This window comes from Seriola aureovittata, chromosome 9 (genome assembly GCF_021018895.1).
Source record: "Seriola aureovittata isolate HTS-2021-v1 ecotype China chromosome 9, ASM2101889v1, whole genome shotgun sequence".
NCBI classification, from domain to species: domain Eukaryota; kingdom Metazoa; phylum Chordata; class Actinopteri; order Carangiformes; family Carangidae; genus Seriola; species Seriola aureovittata.
Window position 1 is genome coordinate 28,256,179 of NC_079372.1, and position 18,456 is coordinate 28,274,634.

Consider the following 18,456-nt stretch of genomic DNA (forward strand, 5'->3'; position numbering starts at 1 on the left):
ACCAGACTCACAAATGTGTCAGGCCAACTCACTTAAAAAAAGATCTGACCTCTAAACTTAAGTCACCGTTACCTGTTGTTTTTCAGAATACAGTTTAAAGTTCTCCTCTTGGCTCTCAAAGCACTTCATGGTCTGGCTCCTCAGCACATATCAGACAGGCTGTCGGTGCAGCATCCCAGCAGATCATCAGGTCTCAAGGTGGAAATCCCCTCCATGTGCCTTGAGAGGACTTTTCTAAGTCTGGTCAGTATCTATATGGACCTAAAGAATGGAAATCTTAAGACTTTCACCAAAAATGACACATGTACTTGCGAGGAAGGCATGCATGGATGTTTCTGTTTTTACATTTATTCACTGTTTTATTCGGTTTCAACTTTAATCTGCCTCTGTGAGAGATGGTGCTATACAAATAAGCTTAAATTTGAACAGACATGAGAGAATGTAGGTCGGCTGTCATTCTCGCGCATGCGCAGTATGAGTTGTTTTGTTTATACAGCAGTGCCGCTGCCTGGCAGAGATAGTTCAAGTGTGTCTCTAAAAAACAGCTTAAATTACCTTCTACGGGGGTAAATTATGTCTGTGAAACACGCCATTAGCCGCGGGCTGGAGTTGGGCCGCTCGGTCCTCCAGGTGGGTCTCCTCAAATCTGGAGGCCGAGTCGCAGCGAAGCTCCGAGCGGACCGTTTTCGTGTAGGCCCGTCGGTCCGCACCGTTCAGCCTCGGGCTTTCCTGCCGTCTCGGTACCGCTACTACCGCACCTCTCTGCGGGGTCTGGCAGCTCAGCTCCAGTCCGCCGGCTTCAGGAGGAGGTTCACCGGAGGGTCTCCCAGGAACAGGGCCGTGTTTCTGGCCTTCGGTCTCGGTGTGGGGCTCATCGAACAACAGCTTGAGGATGATAGACAGAGTGCGGCGACATGTCAGGAGATCCAGGTATTTATATATGAATTATTAGTAAAGTCCTGTACTTCAATACAGTTTTGTGGTATTTGTACTTTACTTGAGTAAAGCTCATTTTATGCTAGGCTGCTATATACTTATACTATACTGCACTTTACTATATACTGTACTTTATAGTGTAACTACCATAGTTACTTCATGCTAATTAACATTTTACATACAAAACATATCAGTTTATAACATGATGCATTGTTACAGATTAAATAACCCAACAGTGGTTAAAGGAGTTGAAATGATATCAAAATACAATAATAATAGTCTGATACCTAATATAAAACCTAATATACTAATATATTCTGCTGTTAATTCTTGTTTACTTTTACTTAAGTTAATATTCTAATGCAAGACATTTTCTCATAATCTACTGGTTTTACACTGCATTATAAATACTTTGCTTAAGTGCAGGTGTTGATTACTGTCTCTACCACTGCCAATGGATTATTTTATATCATGAATATTGTGGAGACATATTGTAATTGGCCACCTGCTTTACACAAATCCTGACTGCGTCCTTCTTACTGCTAATAGGATGAGGCCACTTGACAATGTTAAGCTTGCTAAAAAAGAAATTGTATTATGATATCTACAACTTGTTATTAAGTGTTAAGAAATATTTCTGGATTCCAGCTCCTCAAACCAAATAGGACTTAAAAAAAAATATTTGACCTTACTTGGTATTTGGGCTATTTTTTAAAAGCATGTAATTTAATTAAAGAAAATATGCCGAAAAATGTTAAGAGCTTGTGTGTGGATACTCTCTATTTCCTTGGCTGAGTCTGTTATGTTTCCCCTGGCCTAAATGAAGTATGTGATTTGCACGCAGCCACCTTTCTCATCTGCAAGAACATTTTTCCCAATCTGCAGGCTGTATTCAGGAAGAAAAGATTCCAGAGCCCGCTCAAGCCGTTCACCTCTGGATATAAACTGGAGGATTACATTATTGGGAACCAGATTGGAAAAGGCTCCAATGCAGCCGTGTACGAGGCTGCAGCTCAGTTCGCCCCTCCGAAGGAAAGTGATAGGAAGTGCTCCCTGGTGCAGCTGAAAGAAGACGAAGAGGAAGGAGAGAAGGCTCGATCTCTGACATGCTGCTCACTAAGAAACTTCCCTATGGCTATCAAGATGATGTGGAACTTTGGGGTGGGTATTCTACGAGAGATTTCATTGCCATAGATTTCATTTTTAGGTATCATTTATCCGAGGGGAAAACAAGCTATAGGCAGATATCAAGTACTGACTGGTCCATTTGTTTGCAGGCAGGTTCATCGAGTGAGGCTATATTAAAATCTATGTCACAGGAGCTGGTGCCTGCAGGCGCCCTGGCCTTAAAGCAGGAAAAAGAACACATTACTCTGAACGGGTAAGTATTGTCTGTGTTCTTTAATGGTTCTGTAGTAATGAAAACGGTGTATGAAAGATGTTTATGATGTATATGGTTGTGATCTCATCTCTTTAATACATTCAGAGAATTTGGAGTCTTGCCCAAAAGAGTGTCAGCACACCCCAACGTGATCAGAGTGTACCGGGCTTTCACAGCGGACGTCCCACTGCTACCAGGTGCCCAGGAAGAGTATCCAGATGTGCTGCCAGCCAGGCTCAACCCTGCCGGTCTGGGCAACAATCGCACACTTTTCCTGGTCATGAAGAAGTAAGACTTGCCATCAAGTCTCAGACAGGATGAGAATTATAACGCTTTTAAGGGTTACCATGGTTACTGATGACAACAGCAAGAGCGGGGACAGTAAACGGTTCTTGTATTTGAAATCAGGCCAAACAAATTTATGTTGTTTTAATAAAGAAGTGAGTCAATAATTGTCTTTTCCCATCATGTCATGAGCAATTGCAATCTAATTTCATGCTGCGAATGGCTCAAGGTTCTTTACACACAACAGCAGAGCACAGAGAGCAGTCGTGTTCCATTACGCCTTTTAATATTTAAAACTGATCCACTGTCATAAATGGCTACGATGACAGTAGTCTCCTTTTGTAACGCAGACTTTCAGTGCTCAATCCCTGTGAATCCCTTGTGCGTGTGATTTGAATCCTGATCCGGTAGCGACAGCATTTAAATGCATTCAATGAGAAAATGCAGACTATAAATAGTATTTAAAACCGGATCTGATTTCATGACAATAGTTAGGATGATACATGAAATTTAACAGCCCGTCTCTCTCTGTGTCTCAGCTATCCATGCACATTGCGACAGTACCTGGAAGTGTCCACACCGGGCCGCAGGCACGGCTCCCTGATGCTGCTGCAGCTCCTTGAGGGGGTCGACCATTTGTGCAGACAGGGTGTCGCTCACAGAGATCTCAAATCAGACAACGTGCTGCTGGAATTTGACTCAGGTGATATAAATTACAACACTTGTGTTCCATCAGTAAGAGACCACGTGAAACAGCGCAAACCGCATGATTCCATCGGTTTCTGTTAAAATTTCAATTGATTTTTTGCTGTCACGCAGATGGTTGCCCTCGTCTGGTGATTACTGACTTTGGCTGCTGCCTGGCTCAGAGTGACTCCAGTCTACAGCTGCCCTTCAACAGCATGTGGGTCAACAGAGGAGGCAATGCATCACTTATGGCGCCTGAGGTAGATTTAAGTAGCTCCTCACTGTAATTGCGTAAATGTCCAACAGTTGCTGAGCCATCTGTTATTCGCCCCTATAAACACAGACATATAAAATTATTGATCCATATATATATATATATGTTTGTGTTTCCATGTGTTTCAATTGTCAGATATCCTAAGGAATAAATCAAGGGATGTGATTTTGTGATTATGTGATTTTGGGGATGACAGCATCAAATTACCCATAATCGCAGTTTAAACAGCAAAGACACGGTTGATATAACTGCTACTCACCAACACATGTTTATTGGCATGAAAATGTAACAATGCAGTAGCTCAGATTGCAGTTAAAAATGTAAAAAGACTGTGTCTTAAAGGGGTTAATAGAGGTTTTATATTTAACCATAACTAACCATATATTTAAAATAATTTAGGTGGCCACTGCGGTTCCAGGAAGCGGTGTGGTGATTGACTACAGCAAAGCGGATGCCTGGGCTGTGGGTGCCATCTCCTACGAGATTTTCGACCAGCGTAACCCGTTCTATCGAGCAGTGGGACTGGAGAGCCGGAGTTACCAGGAGAAGCAGCTTCCTGCTCTGCCCTCCGCTGTTCCAGCTGATGTGCAGCTAGTGATCCGATTACTCCTCAGGAGGAACCCGAGCAAGGTAGAGCAGGGGTTGAGAGGGTTAGTTCGGACACTGTGTGCTAATATCACATTATCTAAGCATTCATTTGAAATATAATCATGTCAGTGTTTATTTCCCTGGCTTTCTGGTGAGAAGTCGCACAAGTCTTGGTCATGTTCTGTACAATTTAATCACTATTAATGGTTATGAAAATATCTTAAACCTGCATTCACTGAATTTTTTCTTTTTCTTTATTTTGGCTCATGGGTGCAACGTGTTAAACACAACACTGATCTGCAGTAGGATTTCTTTATAAGGTTGATATGGTGGATATGTCACCAAACGGCGTATTTGCACATCCAGCATGTAAACAATAGTATTTATTTGTTAAGATAGGTAATACTCTATTCATTGTTACAACAGCCAAGTCCCACAGAAATCACATGCAGATGTAGTTACTTGATAATTATAACACTTAAAACATGATTTATCAGGAGTTACAAACCTAATTCGGACACAATCATTTGTATGTTTATGTTTTAACAAAAAGGAAGAGCAGAGCAGTGCGTGAACTGAAACAGCAAACTGATAAAAGAGTCTGCGAAGAGGAGAAATTATCAGCTGGTAATTCTGTGTGGGTTTGTGACTGAGTAACTTTTGTTACATTACATATGGTCATTTTTGCTCATTGTTAAAATAAAAATATGGATTAGTGCAGCTTTAAAGAACTCACACTTATAGAAAAAGATACAGGCTAATTTAAATTAAAATCAACAATGTTATTCCTCTATATCTCCCATATATCCCTGTTATAAATGTTAATTATTCTGGAAATATTCATTCTTTGATACAAAAATACTCACTGACGTTTTTGTTATTCTGCAGCGTCCCAGTGCCCGTGTAGCAGCTGATATGCTACATCTCAGCCTGTGGGGACGGAAGGCCCTGGCCAATCAGGACAGTGCCGGCATGAGGAAGCTGGCTGATTGGCTGCTGTGCCAGTCTGCTGTGGTTCTCCTGAAGGGCTGCGATGGACCCAGTGGGAACAGGGTGGAGGCGGAGCTACAGAGGAGTTTCCTCGCTAACCTGGATCTGGAGGACCTGCGCACGGCTGTGGGCTTCCTGCTGTATGGAAGAGAGCAGCGTCAGGCCTGCATACTGTCTGCATAGAAGAGTCCTTCATATGAATAGACAGGGAGGCTGGAGTTAAAATTTGCTTTCATAGTCAGTGAAACATCTGAGTCTTAGTCTAGTCTACATCTAATGGCTACGTAGAGGAGCAAAAACACTGTACTCTTACACTGTTAGACATCTTCTCTGACTGTCAGTGCACTCCAGCATTTATTGTGAATTGTCAAATGGTGTAATTCACCGGTTTGATATTCCCGGTCCACCCTAACCCAGTGCTGTCTACTCCTAGAGTCACTGATCTGCATTTCCCAGAATGAGTTCTCACAAAATCTAAGTTTAACAAAGTGCCTCTAGTTCCCCTAATGCAAAGTGCAACCTGTCTTCTGGCTGCAGTGCATCATGGACAATAGAGGCAATAGAGGCACTAGAGTTGAATATGTAATTAGGCCAGAAATGCAAGGTACCACTGGCTACAGGTAATTCTGTTATAAGAGTGGATATTTTATTTAAAAGCTCTAATGCACTTTTTAAATATTTGCTAGACCCCACACAGTTATTACCTGTGTGTTTGAAGAAACCTGGCCTGTGTGGAAGTTATGCACTGATAAAGGTGAAGGCCAATGCAGATCATTTAAATTAAATTATTAATATACTGAACTTATCAGACTCTACTGTGTAGGGTGACAAGTTTTAACACGCAGCACGTAATTTGCTCGTTTGCCCGTCACACTAATGGTTTCCAGTGGGTGTCTGTGTAAGGTTTTGGGTCAAACAGTCACTATTATTATTATTATTATTACTCCTATTCTGCACAATGTAATGCAGATACCACATAGTAATCACTAATGATGATGATAATGGATAGAGCGGATCATGCATAGTACTGACCGACCTCATGGATGTGTTTTTCGTCTCATGGTTTGCACTTTATGTCCATGTTTGCACATGCTCAGAGCCACTGGTATTGCTTACTGGTGATTGTTTGTTGCTAGCTTATACATGAAATTATATTCCGCTAAATTGATTTGAATAGAGTGAGTTAACCTATCACACTTCACTGTCATCTGTTATCAAAACCAGCCAGTTAAGTCTACAATTTTAACATCTTTAAATATCACATGGTAAGTTAGAGATACAAGATAGAGAGTGTGTATATTGTTTTCATACTAAAGATGGTGGGAAATATTTTGGATATATGTAGATTTTTCTGCCGTGTTTCAGAATAAAGGTAACTCTCTGAAAAGAGCCCTGAATTGATTTTACAAATCATTCCTCTTGTGTATTGATCCTTCTTATCCATAGAATTCTGCAAGTGAATTTAGATTGATTTGTCGACCTAGTTGGTTACGTAAACAGTAAGATGACTGAGCAACACGTCAGCATCTCGATAACGCAAATTAACTTGAAAACACTTCAACATATAAACTACAGGCCTAAACTTAGTAGGTACAGTCTGTATCCTGTAAAACCTGACATGTAATGTCTGATGTTTGAATGTTTGTAATGAATTTTCTCAGACTTACACCTACAGTTTTCTCATCTGATGGCTACATAGGTTTTAGTATTTCAAGATGATGCTGGGGAAATCACCCGCAACTAATGGTTCATTTGTCACCATTCATTAATAAAGAAAAGAAAAATAAACAACACACAAACAACTTCATGTTGCAGGAACTTTATTTAGGACAGAGCCAAACTGGTGTTTTAATTTTACTCTGAACGTGGTTAAACTGGTAATTAAGACAAACATTTCTGTTTGGAATGTATTTAGGAACACACTGGTCAATTGTTTCCTGTTTACGTATCTCCTTACTGTCCCTTTTTAATATTCCTCTCCTTCCTCCTCTCCCTCACCCTCAATAGAGTCGACTCCGACCTCCTCATAATCCTTCTCCAGAGCTGCCATGTCCTCTCTGGCCTCAGAGAACTCTCCCTCCTCCATACCCTCACCCACATACCAGTGAACAAAGGCACGCTTAGCGTACATCAGATCAAACTTGTGGTCAAGGCGAGCCCAGGCCTCTGCAATAGCAGTGGTGTTGCTCAGCATGCAAACAGCCCTCTGGACCTTGGCCAGGTCTCCACCAGGAACCACAGTGGGCGGCTGGTAGTTGATGCCAACCTTGAAACCAGTGGGGCACCAGTCCACAAACTGGATGGAGCGCTTGGTTTTGATGGTGGCAATGGCAGCATTGACATCTTTGGGCACCACGTCACCACGGTACAAAAGGCAGCAAGCCATGTATTTACCGTGGCGAGGGTCACATTTCACCATCTGGTTGGCTGGCTCAAAGCAGGCGTTTGTGATCTCAGCCACTGAGAGCTGCTCATGGTACGCCTTCTCAGCAGAGATGACAGGGGCATATGTGGCCAGAGGGAAGTGGATACGGGGATATGGCACCAAGTTGGTCTGGAACTCGGTCAGATCAACATTGAGGGCACCATCGAAACGAAGGGAAGCAGTGATGGAGGACACGATCTGACTGATCAACCTGTTCAGGTTGGTGTAGGTAGGACGCTCGATATCGAGGTTCCTACGGCAGATATCGTAGATGGCCTCGTTATCTACCATGAAGGCGCAGTCAGAGTGCTCCAGGGTGGTGTGGGTGGTCAGGATGGAGTTGTAGGGCTCCACCACAGCGGTGGACACCTGGGGAGCTGGGTAGATGGAGAACTCCAGCTTGGACTTCTTTCCGTAGTCGACAGACAGACGCTCCATCAGCAGGGAGGTGAAACCAGAGCCGGTGCCACCTCCGAAGCTGTGGAAAACCAGGAAGCCCTGAAGGCCAGTGCACTGGTCGGCCTGAGGACAGAGAGGAGGACACACTGATCAAATATATGAGATACACTATTATGATTTAATTTGATATTTTGAGGCAAAAATAGGAATGAACTCCTCCTGGTGTTAAGTTACCCACCAGTTTGCGGATCCTGTCCAGCACCAGGTCAATGATCTCTTTGCCGATGGTGTAGTGTCCACGGGCGTAGTTGTTGGCAGCATCCTCCTTACCGGTGATCAGCTGCTCAGGGTGGAACAGCTGGCGGTAAGTCCCAGTACGCACTTCATCTGCAGAGACAGATTGAATCACAAATGACTTGAGAGTTTGACTAAATTCAATCAAGAGGCAACCATGATGTCTGTATCTCTGCGGGTTTACCGATGACAGTGGGCTCCAGGTCCACAAACACAGCTCTGGGGACGTGCTTTCCAGCTCCAGTCTCACTGAAGAAGGTGTTGAAGGAATCGTCTCCTCCTCCGATGGCTTTGTCACTGGGCATCTGTCCGTCCGGCTGGATCCCATGTTCCAGGCAGTAAAGCTCCCAGCAGGCATTGCCAATCTGGACACCTGCCTGACCGACGTGGATGGAAATACACTCACGCTGGTGGGGATGAAGAGAAAGAAGATTTGGATTAAGATGCATTTCTGACATAGAGAACGGCATTTACAGAAACAGCATCTTTCATAATTATAATGAAAGAAAGAAACACAATGCACAAACGACACAATAAAACCTTTCAATCGTTCTTTAAACACAGAAGATGCTTTTTAATATGTCATCATTGGGATCATTATTTTGTCCGTCACTGCATCAGCTCATTCTCTCCGCCCTGCAGGAAAAAGCCTCTGCTATTAACACCGTGTATTTTCTCTGAGAACACGTCTACCTGAAGCTGAGTCTTTCATTTCTCTCTCTGGAGCCAGTACATGTTCTGCTGCGACATAAACTGGGTGTACTGCGCATGGGATTACTGTAGGCAGAGAGGATTATCTAGGTCAGACATGTTGCAGTGTGCTGTCTCTTTAAAAGCGCACATTCAGATCACCCACTGAGGTTATGGGCAATTAGATTTTCTGCTTTATTATATATATTTTATGGTAAATAGAAATAATATAGGTGTCTTAGTTGTGTGTAACATAAAGATAGCCACAGGGATTTATCATTTCACATAAAAAATGATCTGTATTACAAGGGGGCAGTGAATTGATGCGATATAAATGTATATGAAAGCTGCATAAAGGGCCAGAAAATCAGATCCACAAACTGGTAGCAGAGTTAGCGTGAAGCCAGTGGTCATGCATTGCTATCTAAGCTGATTTAGATGAGTTATGTGGGAAGAGGATTAGGCGTTTGCAGACCAAGAATGTATCGGACTGCATTGTAAAAAAAAAAAAAAAAACACCACCTGATTTCTAATTGTCTGACGGTAGGAATGTTAACAATGAATTTACAGCCATAACCGGCTAGAGAAAACACCAAGACAATAAAATGTAAGGTTGGAGAAATATAAACGATGTATATCATATAAACGACCCGCTTTCACCTCCACGTCCTTCAAAATACAGGATATACATTTCAAACCACAGGCGAGGAGACAAATGAGAGAAATTAAATGTAATGTCGCACTTACCATGATGGCTTGTCGATATTATGCAATGTAATGAGACAAGTCTGAGGAGCGTTTGCGTCTGAGATGTGCGGCAGCTGAATCTGGTCTGATGACGCACCGCGCTCCCGCCTCTGGAGGAAGACAGGTGAAGTGCACCAAAAAAAAACCCTCCTCCGTCTGCCGCAGTAACTGTTTCACATCCAAAACCTTATTAGGAGGATATGCTGATGAATAATTATTTGATCTGCTGCAAGGTCTTGGATCTGGATCCTTTGTTACACGTTATCTCATTATAGGCTTATAAGGCTCTCAAAGATGTGTTATCGTGCCTTTTTAAATTGAGGTTGTTGCTACATGTAGGCTACCGATAGTATATCTGATAGATAGATAGATAGATAGATAGATAGATACTTTTATTTATCCCCTAGGGGAAATTCATGTGTCCATTAGCTCATTGTTGATAATAATAATAATAATACTAATAAAAACAGTTAATAACAAAAGAACAATAATAATTAGATGAGTCCACTTCCTCTGGCTGAGGTGTGGTACAGCCTGATGGCAGTGGGAACAAAGGATCTCCTGAACCTCTCTGTTCTGCAGTGAGATGAGAGGTTTGCTGCAGCTGCAGCTGCTTCTCTGTCCTGCCAGAATGTTGTGGAGAGGATGGTTGGTATTGTCCAAGATGGCCTCCGTCTTACGTTGCATGCGTCTCTCCACAACAGTAGCACAGACCCAGCTGACATGCTGCTGCCCCAGCAGACAGCAGCATAACAGAGTCCACTGGCCACCACTGACTGATAAATCATGTGCAGCATTTCACTGCAAACGTTAAAGGACCTGAGCTTCCTGAGGAAAAAGAGCCGGCTCTGCCCCTTCTATATATATATATATATATTTGTTGCAGTTTACAGTATAAATATTAATACGTTTTGTTTAACTTTGTTTGATTGAGATTATCCGGGGCTGTCGTGGTCTGAATCTTGTCGGATGTGATCTAGTGGAGGTTTCTCCACCTTATGATCCACAGGTACTTTACACATGTAATTTCTGACCAAAATATAAATATACATATTTTTACAACCACCATTTACACTTTTTTTTTTTAACCAGGAAACACTGCTCTGACTGGTGCCAACCTCCTCTTTGAAATGTTGTGCGTCCTCAAAAAAATGAAATACTACTAATCAGAATAGACTTACAGACAACAGGACAGGTATGTTAACAATCAATACAGCTACCTGAAAACAAAGGAAAGTATGGAGGGCCAATTCTGCAACAATTACAGTATTATGTTTTAATCAATAAAGCACTTGATTACAACCATCAAGGGGATGTTATGCAGTATTGAAGACCAACTGAAACATCTGACAGTAGCAGATATAATTTACATTAACTTGTAAAAGAAATAAATCACAAATCAATTAAATATTTTCACCTTATCTTTCAAGCTACTTTAAAATACAACATTTTTCAAATTATGTTCTATAGATAGTATGATTATGTGCAATATTAATATCTCACTTTACCAACAAATTTATATAAGTTACATTTTAGTTTATTTCTGTTAAATTTCAACTAATGAATGAGCCTAAAAGTAAAATAAAGTTAATCAAATCCTCTTTCCTAAATGTTTCGAATTGCCAAAAGTTACATTACACTTACATTTGTGTAAAATTTGTGGAAATGTACAAAAAGGAATTTCCACAGTTTGTTTTCAAAGTCATTTAATTATAACCAAGGCGGCAATAATTGGTATGAAACTGAAAATTGGTTAACTGAAGCATAGGTTAGTGTATGGACATCATAAATGCTCATGGTAAGTATATTTGTTATGACATGATTTTGACTAAATCTTAATTGTGACTTTGAAACTCAAAATGTTGATTTACAATCTCATAATTTTGATTTACCATGAGTATTTTTGTTTTTATCGAACATAATAGTAAGTTAAAAACAAAACAAAACAAAAAAATTGTTGACTTCTCGCATTATTTTGACTTGGCAAGTCAAAATTCTCACTATTTAAAGGGTTATTTTAATTTTTCTCTGCCACTGAAGCTGGTTTCAGGTCGTGGTGATTGTCTCTTGACAAAGAGCTTATGCCATCATTGCATTTACAAGACAAAAGGTTATAATAATGAAAAATAATAATTAAATTACTAAAGTTTCTGAAGTCAAATTATAAGCCAGCAATTTATGACATTTATGACAATTTATGATTTTAAGGATTCCAACAGGAGGCGTTATTTCTGTTTTTATTTGTTTTAAATCATGGTTTGTTTTCTGTTGGCTTCTATAGACCCTCCCTCCCACAGACCTTCCCTCCCACAGACCTTCCCTCCCACAGACCTTCCCTCCCACAGACCCTCCCTCCCTCAGACCTTCCCTCCCACAGACCCTCCCTCCCTCAGACCTTCCCTCCCACAGACCCTCCCTCCCACAGACCTTCCCTCCCACAGACCCTCCCACAGACCTCCCTCCCACAGACCTTCCCTCCCACAGACCCTCCCACAGACCTTCCTCCCACAGACCCTCCCTCCCTCAGACCTTCCCTCCCACAGACCTTCCCTCCCTCAGACCCTCCCTCCCTCAGACCTTCCCTCCCACAGACCCTCCCTCCCACAGACCTTCCCTCCCACAGACTTTCCCTCCCTCAGACCTTCCCTCCCACAGACCTTCCCTCCCTCAGACCCTCCCTCCCACAGACCCTCCCACAGACCTTCCCTCCCACAGACTTTCCCTCCCACAGACCTTCCCTCCCACCTGCTCTCTCACTGTTTTGGGGACTCATGCTGCCTTCAGGCTCACAACCATGTCGTAACTTTGAAGGCCACACGGACAACACGGACAAGAAACGCTGATATTCTACGGTGTACGGTTTACTGAATTGCCAGACGTGGTGCATTCAACATAACAAGGTTTAACCACTTGGTTAAACCTTCAACAGAACCTTGGTGTTTTCTAACACGACATGGGATGTTACGAGCTTTCAAGCAAACACTTGAAGTAGCAGCGTAAGTCCGTCTCACCACAACTCGCTGTGGCTCTGTAACTCAGCAGGTATGTTTTCCATGTGGAGACACCTGAATGCTTCTCGCACTTTTACCTGTACAGCAGCGGACTTCTTCTCTCTACAGCCGCGACACACGTTGTTCCTCTGCAGCGACGCGCGGGTTTTACGCATAAATCCAAACAGAGACTTCTCAGGGAAACGCTTCAATGTGCCACCGAGCGCAGAGTTTGTTGCTCGGGTGTCAGGGATCCCCACCATGGCCAAGTTACCTTACCAGGAGGCAGCGGACGGGCTCGATGCGGCGTTTGTCGGCGTCCCAATAGACACCGGGACCTCGAACCGACCCGGAGCCAGGTGCTGTTCTGTCTCTACAGCTGTGTGTTAAAGTGTGGGCCTGTTGCTGCTGTCTTAATACAATGTCACCATGAGCATGTGCGTCCTCAGCAAAGCATTAAACTGTCATCATTATTTTGTGGTTACAGTATAAGATCCTGTGAAACAGCTTCGCCAGTATTTAGCTTGTATTTTCAAGTTTGTAAAGATAAACTGAAACTGGAGTTTAGTTGATAAAGACTCTGTACTCGAAAGAGTCAGCTGATCATATGTAAACATTTCATGTTATCAGTGGTGAGAGAAATATTGAATAGCAACATTAAAATCCTCAGTGTTATAATTAGAAATATACTGATGCATTAATGTAAGCAGCATTTTAATGTTGTGAAGGTAAAGCTATTTTTAACAGCTTCCTATAATGCTTGGTTCTTTATAACAATGCTCCATATTTTATACACTGACCATATGTTTTGTGTAAAATCTTAATCTGGAATGTAACTAGTATTTGCAGTTGCTCTGTAAATGTCTTGGAATACAAGTATAAAGTAACATGAAATGGAAATACTCAAGTAAAGACAACTTCCTAAATTCAGATTCAAAAATTGCAGCACTAAAAATGAAACCCCAGATATTTCCTCCACCGCTACAGGTTTGGTCCTCGTCACATCAGAATGGAGTCCGCCCTGTTGAGGGCTTACAACAGCGGCACCAGGGCGGCGCCTTTCGAGTCCCTCATGGTGGCTGATATTGGGGACGTCAATGTGAACGTGTACGACCTGAAGGACACCTGCAAACGCATCAGGGAGGCCTACAGGAAGATCCTGGCTACTGGATGTATCCCTCTGACCATGGGTGAGAGACTAGATGAAAGGGAGTGATTGATTGCTTCAGCTTTTAGACAGATAGTCAGGATATCCCAGTAAATGTTTTATAGGAGTAAAAGCTCTGATGTGCCTGTATAATTATTAGCCATTTAAATAGCCTTGTAAACTGAAGTGCATGTTCGATCAAAGGTCAGATGTTGAGGAAGTTTTGGTGTCTGCAGGTGGCGATCACACAATTGCATATCCAATCCTGCAGGCTGTTGCTGAGAAGTAAGTAGGTTATGTAACATTGCCCTGGTGCTGCATATAATCCATATTATCAGGTTGATTATTTTGCAATCAATATAGTGATTGAAAAGTAGAAACATTTTCTCCACATGTCTTGTTTTGTCCAACCAGCAGACCAAAACTAAAAGATATTCAATCTAAAATGATTTAAAAAAAAGAGCAGAGAATCCTTCAGTTGCTGTGGCCAGTTCATATTTGGCACTTTTAGTTGATAAAACAAACAGCTGAAATTAATTGATTATCAAAATTTGACTAACCAAGTATTTCAGCTCAAATACAGATCTTTATTGTTTCTGTTCCACGATGACTTTTGCATGACTGTAAATTGTTTCTACACTGTATGGCTACACACCACACCACATCCCTCTGTCTGTTCTGTGATATTTCATCAGGCATGGCCCGGTGGGTCTGGTCCACGTGGATGCTCATGCTGACACCAGTGACGTGGTCTTGGGGGAGAAGATTGGACATGGGACTCCGTTCAGACGTTGTGTGGAGGAAGGGCTTCTGGACTGTAGGAGAGTTGTCCAGATCGGCCTGCGGGGTTCAGGCTACTCTCCAGATTCATATGAATGGAGCCGGGCTCAGGTACTGAAATACTGTAGGTCTTAAAAAGGTACAGTAACAGACAAATACCAACTCTCTGGATTTATTGCATAACCAAATTATGAATAAGCAGTTAAAACATTTCATAATGTCCCACTGATATGGTACCAATTAGTATATTAATTATATTATTATTAATAATATCATGTCTGTCACAACCAGGAAAGGACTCAGGACTCAGGTGCAGGGTTCAATAGACAGTTTTTATTGTTTCTTCAGGGCACCTCCAAGTGGAGAAATAAATAGGTTATCAAACCTAATTCTCACTCCACACAGAGGAAACAAAAGGCTATGCAAACTTAAACTATGACACAAAACTAGGAAATAAACTTACAACTCAAAATCTCTCACTTGGAGGAAGAAGAACACAAAACTTTCAGGAACGCTGTGACGAAGAGCTGTGATGAAGAGCTGTGACGAAGAGCTGTGATGAAGAGCTGTGACGAAGAGCTGGTGTGCACGCAGGTGAAACACTGGCACAAGACAAAGGGAGACACAGACTATTTAAACACTGGGCAAGGGAAACAGGTGAAAACACTCAGGGCAATCAGACTGAGACACATGAGGAAGGGCAAGTGACCTGAAACGAGAGGAGAGTTACTTTTCAAAATAAAACAGGAAATGACAGGACAAGACAAAACCAGGACAAGACAACCTCACCACTGTGTGACAGTGTCGATCATGTCTGTGACTGCAGGGCTGCAACAAATGGTTCTTGTCTTCAAAGTCTTCAAATGTTTCGCTTTCACTGACATTTACTAAAATATGACAAGAAAAAAGTAAAATCTTCACACCTGAGACACTGGAATCAGATCATTTTATTTGGCTTTTTGACTTGTTGCGATCACTAGAGAAATGTCAAAAATGAGCACTTGGGCAAACCAGGTAAGTCAATAATAGATATAGTAAGGTCATTTTGTGCCATTGGCCAATCTTGCATATTGTCTCTTATAAGCAACAGAGAATGGATTGTCTTTGAACAAGCTTACCTTGTTTGTCTGTTGTGCAGGGTTTCCGTGTGGTCCAAGCAGAAGAGTGTTGGTTCAAATCTCTTGCACCTCTGATGGCTGAGGTCCGGGCTCAGATCGGCAGCGGTCCGGTTTACCTCAGTTTCGACATCGACGCTCTTGACCCCGGCTTTGCCCCCGGAACAGGCACACCAGAGATAGCAGGGCTCACTCCCATTCAGGTAAACAGGATGTAACAGACAGACAACCTCGTCATATTAAAAACTTTACTCCACTTCCAGGTGTGTACTGTACAGGTACGTGCATGCAAGAGAAAAACAACAGAGGAATTAAGAGTGGTTGTTACTGATGCTGTTCTGCTGTTCTCATTTGCTGCAGTTTACAGTATGAATATTCATTTCTTAATTTTGTTTGATTTAGGGAGTTGAGATTATCCGGGGCTGTCGTGGTCTGAATCTTGTCGGATGTGATCTAGTGGAGGTTTCTCCACCTTATGACACCACAGGTAATTGACACATTCAATTTTTAAACCAAAATATTAATATACATATTTTTACAACCACCATTTACACTTTTTTTTTCCTCACCAGGAAACACTGCTCTGACTGCTGCCAACCTCCTCTTTGAAATGTTGTGCGTCCTCCCAAAAATGAAATACTACTGATCAGAATAGACTTACAGACAACAGGACAGGTTTGTTAACAATCAATACAGTTACCTGAAAACAAAGGAAAGTATGGAGGGCCAATTCTGCAACAATTACATTATGATATTTTAATCAATAAATAACAAATACAAATGTTTGTATGTCACAAATTAAATATCAGTATAAAGGACACCATGGATGTATTTAATAGTCTAAGCAGACATTTATAGTAATTACTGTAAAAGCAATCAAAATATGTTTTCTATGCAGCAGATGTAGTAACAGCCAGTCAGGTGAGGCTCTGTGCATTGTGGGAAAAGGACATGTATAATGGAACATGATTTCAGGAAAACACTTCATTTTTATTGAATAAAAACTTGTGTTGGACTAAGATGCTTTTTTTTTTTTTTATGCTGCAGATGTCTTAAAAAAAACTCTAACTGTTGTTAGCTTTAATTTGAAATTTCCCCTTTTGGTGGGGAAATTCCATGATGGTGTGTTTGCTGGGCTGCTCTTCACTTCACTGCAGCTTCATGACGCCATCTAGTGGACTGATAGTAGAAGTACAGCAGCTGATGGCAGCTTTTATTTTGAAAAGTAATTCTCCTCTCGTTTCAGGTCACTTGTCCTTCCTCATGTGTCTCAGTCTGATTGCCCTGAGTGTTTCCACCTGTCCCCTATTTCCCTCCATGTGTTTAAATAGTCTGTGTTCCCCTTGTCTTGTGCCAGAGTGTCTTCGTCCTCGTCCCGAGCCTTTGTCCATGTCCACAGCCACAGAAGTCGCCATAGTAATCTTTATGTACCTCGAGAAGAGTGATTTTTTGTTTGTAAATTTTGCCCTAGTTAAAGTTCATAGATCTTTGTTTTTCCTCGTTAAGAGTGATTTTCATTTCATATATCTCAGTTGTTTGTTTATTCTAGATCCTCCGCTTATAGCGTGAGTAGTTTATTTTTATATAGTCAGGGTTTTCCTCATTACAGAGCGTTTTGTGTTTATTGGTTTGTTTCTTTGAGTAGTTCCTTTTTCCTCCTCCTGGAGTGTTTTTTGTTCCTTAGATTCAGAGTCCAGTGTCTAGTTATTTCATAGCCATTAGTTTGTCACTCTGCCTGAGGTCGCCAGTGAATTCAATAAAAGCCTTTTGTTTTCTAATATCTCTGCTTTGAGTCTCGGCCTGACACGCTGTTACTGTCACTATTATTAATATTGCTGCCATCTGACCTTTGGACTGTGGAGACACACGTGTCAAAACAACATTTATCACTTCTGAAACGGCTTCTATTCCCTGAGCGCCGTGCTCATTTCTTTTCATCCCTCCCTCCTTCCTTCATCTGCTCTTTTCTCATGGGGATTTTTTTTCTTTTCAGCACATTTCCATCACTTCTTCCCTTTTTTTGTCTTTTCCCTTCCTGATACTCTTCAACTTTGAATTTCCCCGAACTGCCACAACAAACCTCGAAATTCTAATATCAGTGTATTAAATTATGAGAGTAGACTTCTTATTTAAATAAAATTCTGGGAGTTTCATCTGTTCTCATTTCTCTGCACAATCCTCTTCTTCTTTTCCATTTTACCTTTTCTGTTTCCTTCTTTTTGTCATATTGTATTTTCTTTCACTGTCCCTCCTCTCTCCTCCTCTGCTGTGGAAAGATGGATCATGGGGTGATAAATCAGAAGAAGTGGAGCAGTGTTTAGGGTCAGCACCTTGGGAACCCTGTTTTGTATAACTCCCGCTGGGACTTCCAGATTCAATAAACCATCGACGGTACTCTATATTTTTTGTCTTTTCGTCTGTCTCTCTTCATCCTTTGTACAATTTCTCCTTTCTCTCTTTAGCTGCTTTTGGTTTTAACATTTACTGTTATTGGTTTTGTACACAGGTCAACGACACGGCAGCTGCAGATAGAGATCTGTAGGATAAAGGTTTTCATTCAGATTTAATTTATACCAGCAAGAATTTGACAGACAGTGAAGAGCAGAACATAAAGGCATTGTAAAAGTTACTGCAAGCAGCTGTGCATGAGTACAAACAGTAGTCTTGTTCAAGCGTGTAAAGTTTGCATGTTTTCAAATGCTGCACTGATCATCATATAATCCGTCAG

At 41.7% G+C, this 18,456-nt stretch overlaps 3 protein-coding genes across 3 annotated transcripts; 2 read left to right on the top strand and 1 right to left on the bottom strand.

Moving 5' to 3' along the window:
- Positions 1-472: 472 nt before the first annotated feature.
- On the top strand, positions 473-6,530 carry pink1 (PTEN induced kinase 1). Its single transcript, XM_056384111.1, has 8 exons — positions 473-930; positions 1,822-2,097; positions 2,214-2,317; positions 2,423-2,605; positions 3,142-3,305; positions 3,422-3,549; positions 3,963-4,193; positions 5,040-6,530. Exons 1-8 carry the CDS (start codon positions 574-576, stop codon positions 5,322-5,324), a joined length of 1,728 nt encoding a protein of 575 aa, XP_056240086.1. The 5' UTR covers positions 473-573; the 3' UTR covers positions 5,325-6,530.
- A 414-nt stretch (positions 6,531-6,944) lies between these two features.
- LOC130174374 (tubulin alpha-1B chain) lies at positions 6,945-9,856 on the bottom strand. Its single transcript, XM_056384112.1, has 4 exons — positions 9,697-9,856; positions 8,444-8,666; positions 8,204-8,352; positions 6,945-8,088 (listed from the first exon to the last, which is right to left on the bottom strand). Exons 1-4 carry the CDS (start codon positions 9,697-9,699, stop codon positions 7,108-7,110), a joined length of 1,356 nt encoding a protein of 451 aa, XP_056240087.1. The 5' UTR covers positions 9,700-9,856; the 3' UTR covers positions 6,945-7,107.
- A 2,600-nt stretch (positions 9,857-12,456) lies between these two features.
- Positions 12,457-16,747, top strand: agmat (agmatine ureohydrolase (agmatinase)). Its single transcript, XM_056384113.1, has 7 exons — positions 12,457-13,045; positions 13,674-13,876; positions 14,070-14,118; positions 14,529-14,724; positions 15,752-15,931; positions 16,131-16,215; positions 16,301-16,747. The coding sequence occupies exons 1-7, from the start codon at positions 12,741-12,743 to the stop codon at positions 16,372-16,374; spliced, it is 1,092 nt and encodes a 363-aa protein (XP_056240088.1). The 5' UTR covers positions 12,457-12,740; the 3' UTR covers positions 16,375-16,747.
- The last annotated feature ends 1,709 nt before the right edge of the window (positions 16,748-18,456 follow it).

Excerpts from the sequence above, each read along its gene's own strand:
- agmat (XM_056384113.1), top strand. The coding sequence starts at position 12,741 with ATGTTTTCCATGTGGAGACACCTGAATGCTTCTCGCACTTTTACCTGT. Across the intron at positions 13,046-13,673 it reads TCGAACCGACCCGGAGCCAG|GTTTGGTCCTCGTCACATCA; the intron begins GTGCTGTTCTGT and ends CCACCGCTACAG. Across the intron at positions 14,725-15,751 it reads ATGAATGGAGCCGGGCTCAG|GGTTTCCGTGTGGTCCAAGC; the intron begins GTACTGAAATAC and ends TCTGTTGTGCAG.
- pink1 (XM_056384111.1), top strand. The coding sequence starts at position 574 with ATGTCTGTGAAACACGCCATTAGCCGCGGGCTGGAGTTGGGCCGCTCG. Across the intron at positions 3,306-3,421 it reads GCTGCTGGAATTTGACTCAG|ATGGTTGCCCTCGTCTGGTG; the intron begins GTGATATAAATT and ends GCTGTCACGCAG. Across the intron at positions 4,194-5,039 it reads TCAGGAGGAACCCGAGCAAG|CGTCCCAGTGCCCGTGTAGC; the intron begins GTAGAGCAGGGG and ends GTTATTCTGCAG.
- LOC130174374 (XM_056384112.1), bottom strand. Across the intron at positions 8,353-8,443 it reads CCTGGAGCCCACTGTCATCG|ATGAAGTGCGTACTGGGACT; the intron begins GTAAACCCGCAG and ends CTGTCTCTGCAG. Across the intron at positions 8,089-8,203 it reads TGGACAGGATCCGCAAACTG|GCCGACCAGTGCACTGGCCT; the intron begins GTGGGTAACTTA and ends CTCTGTCCTCAG.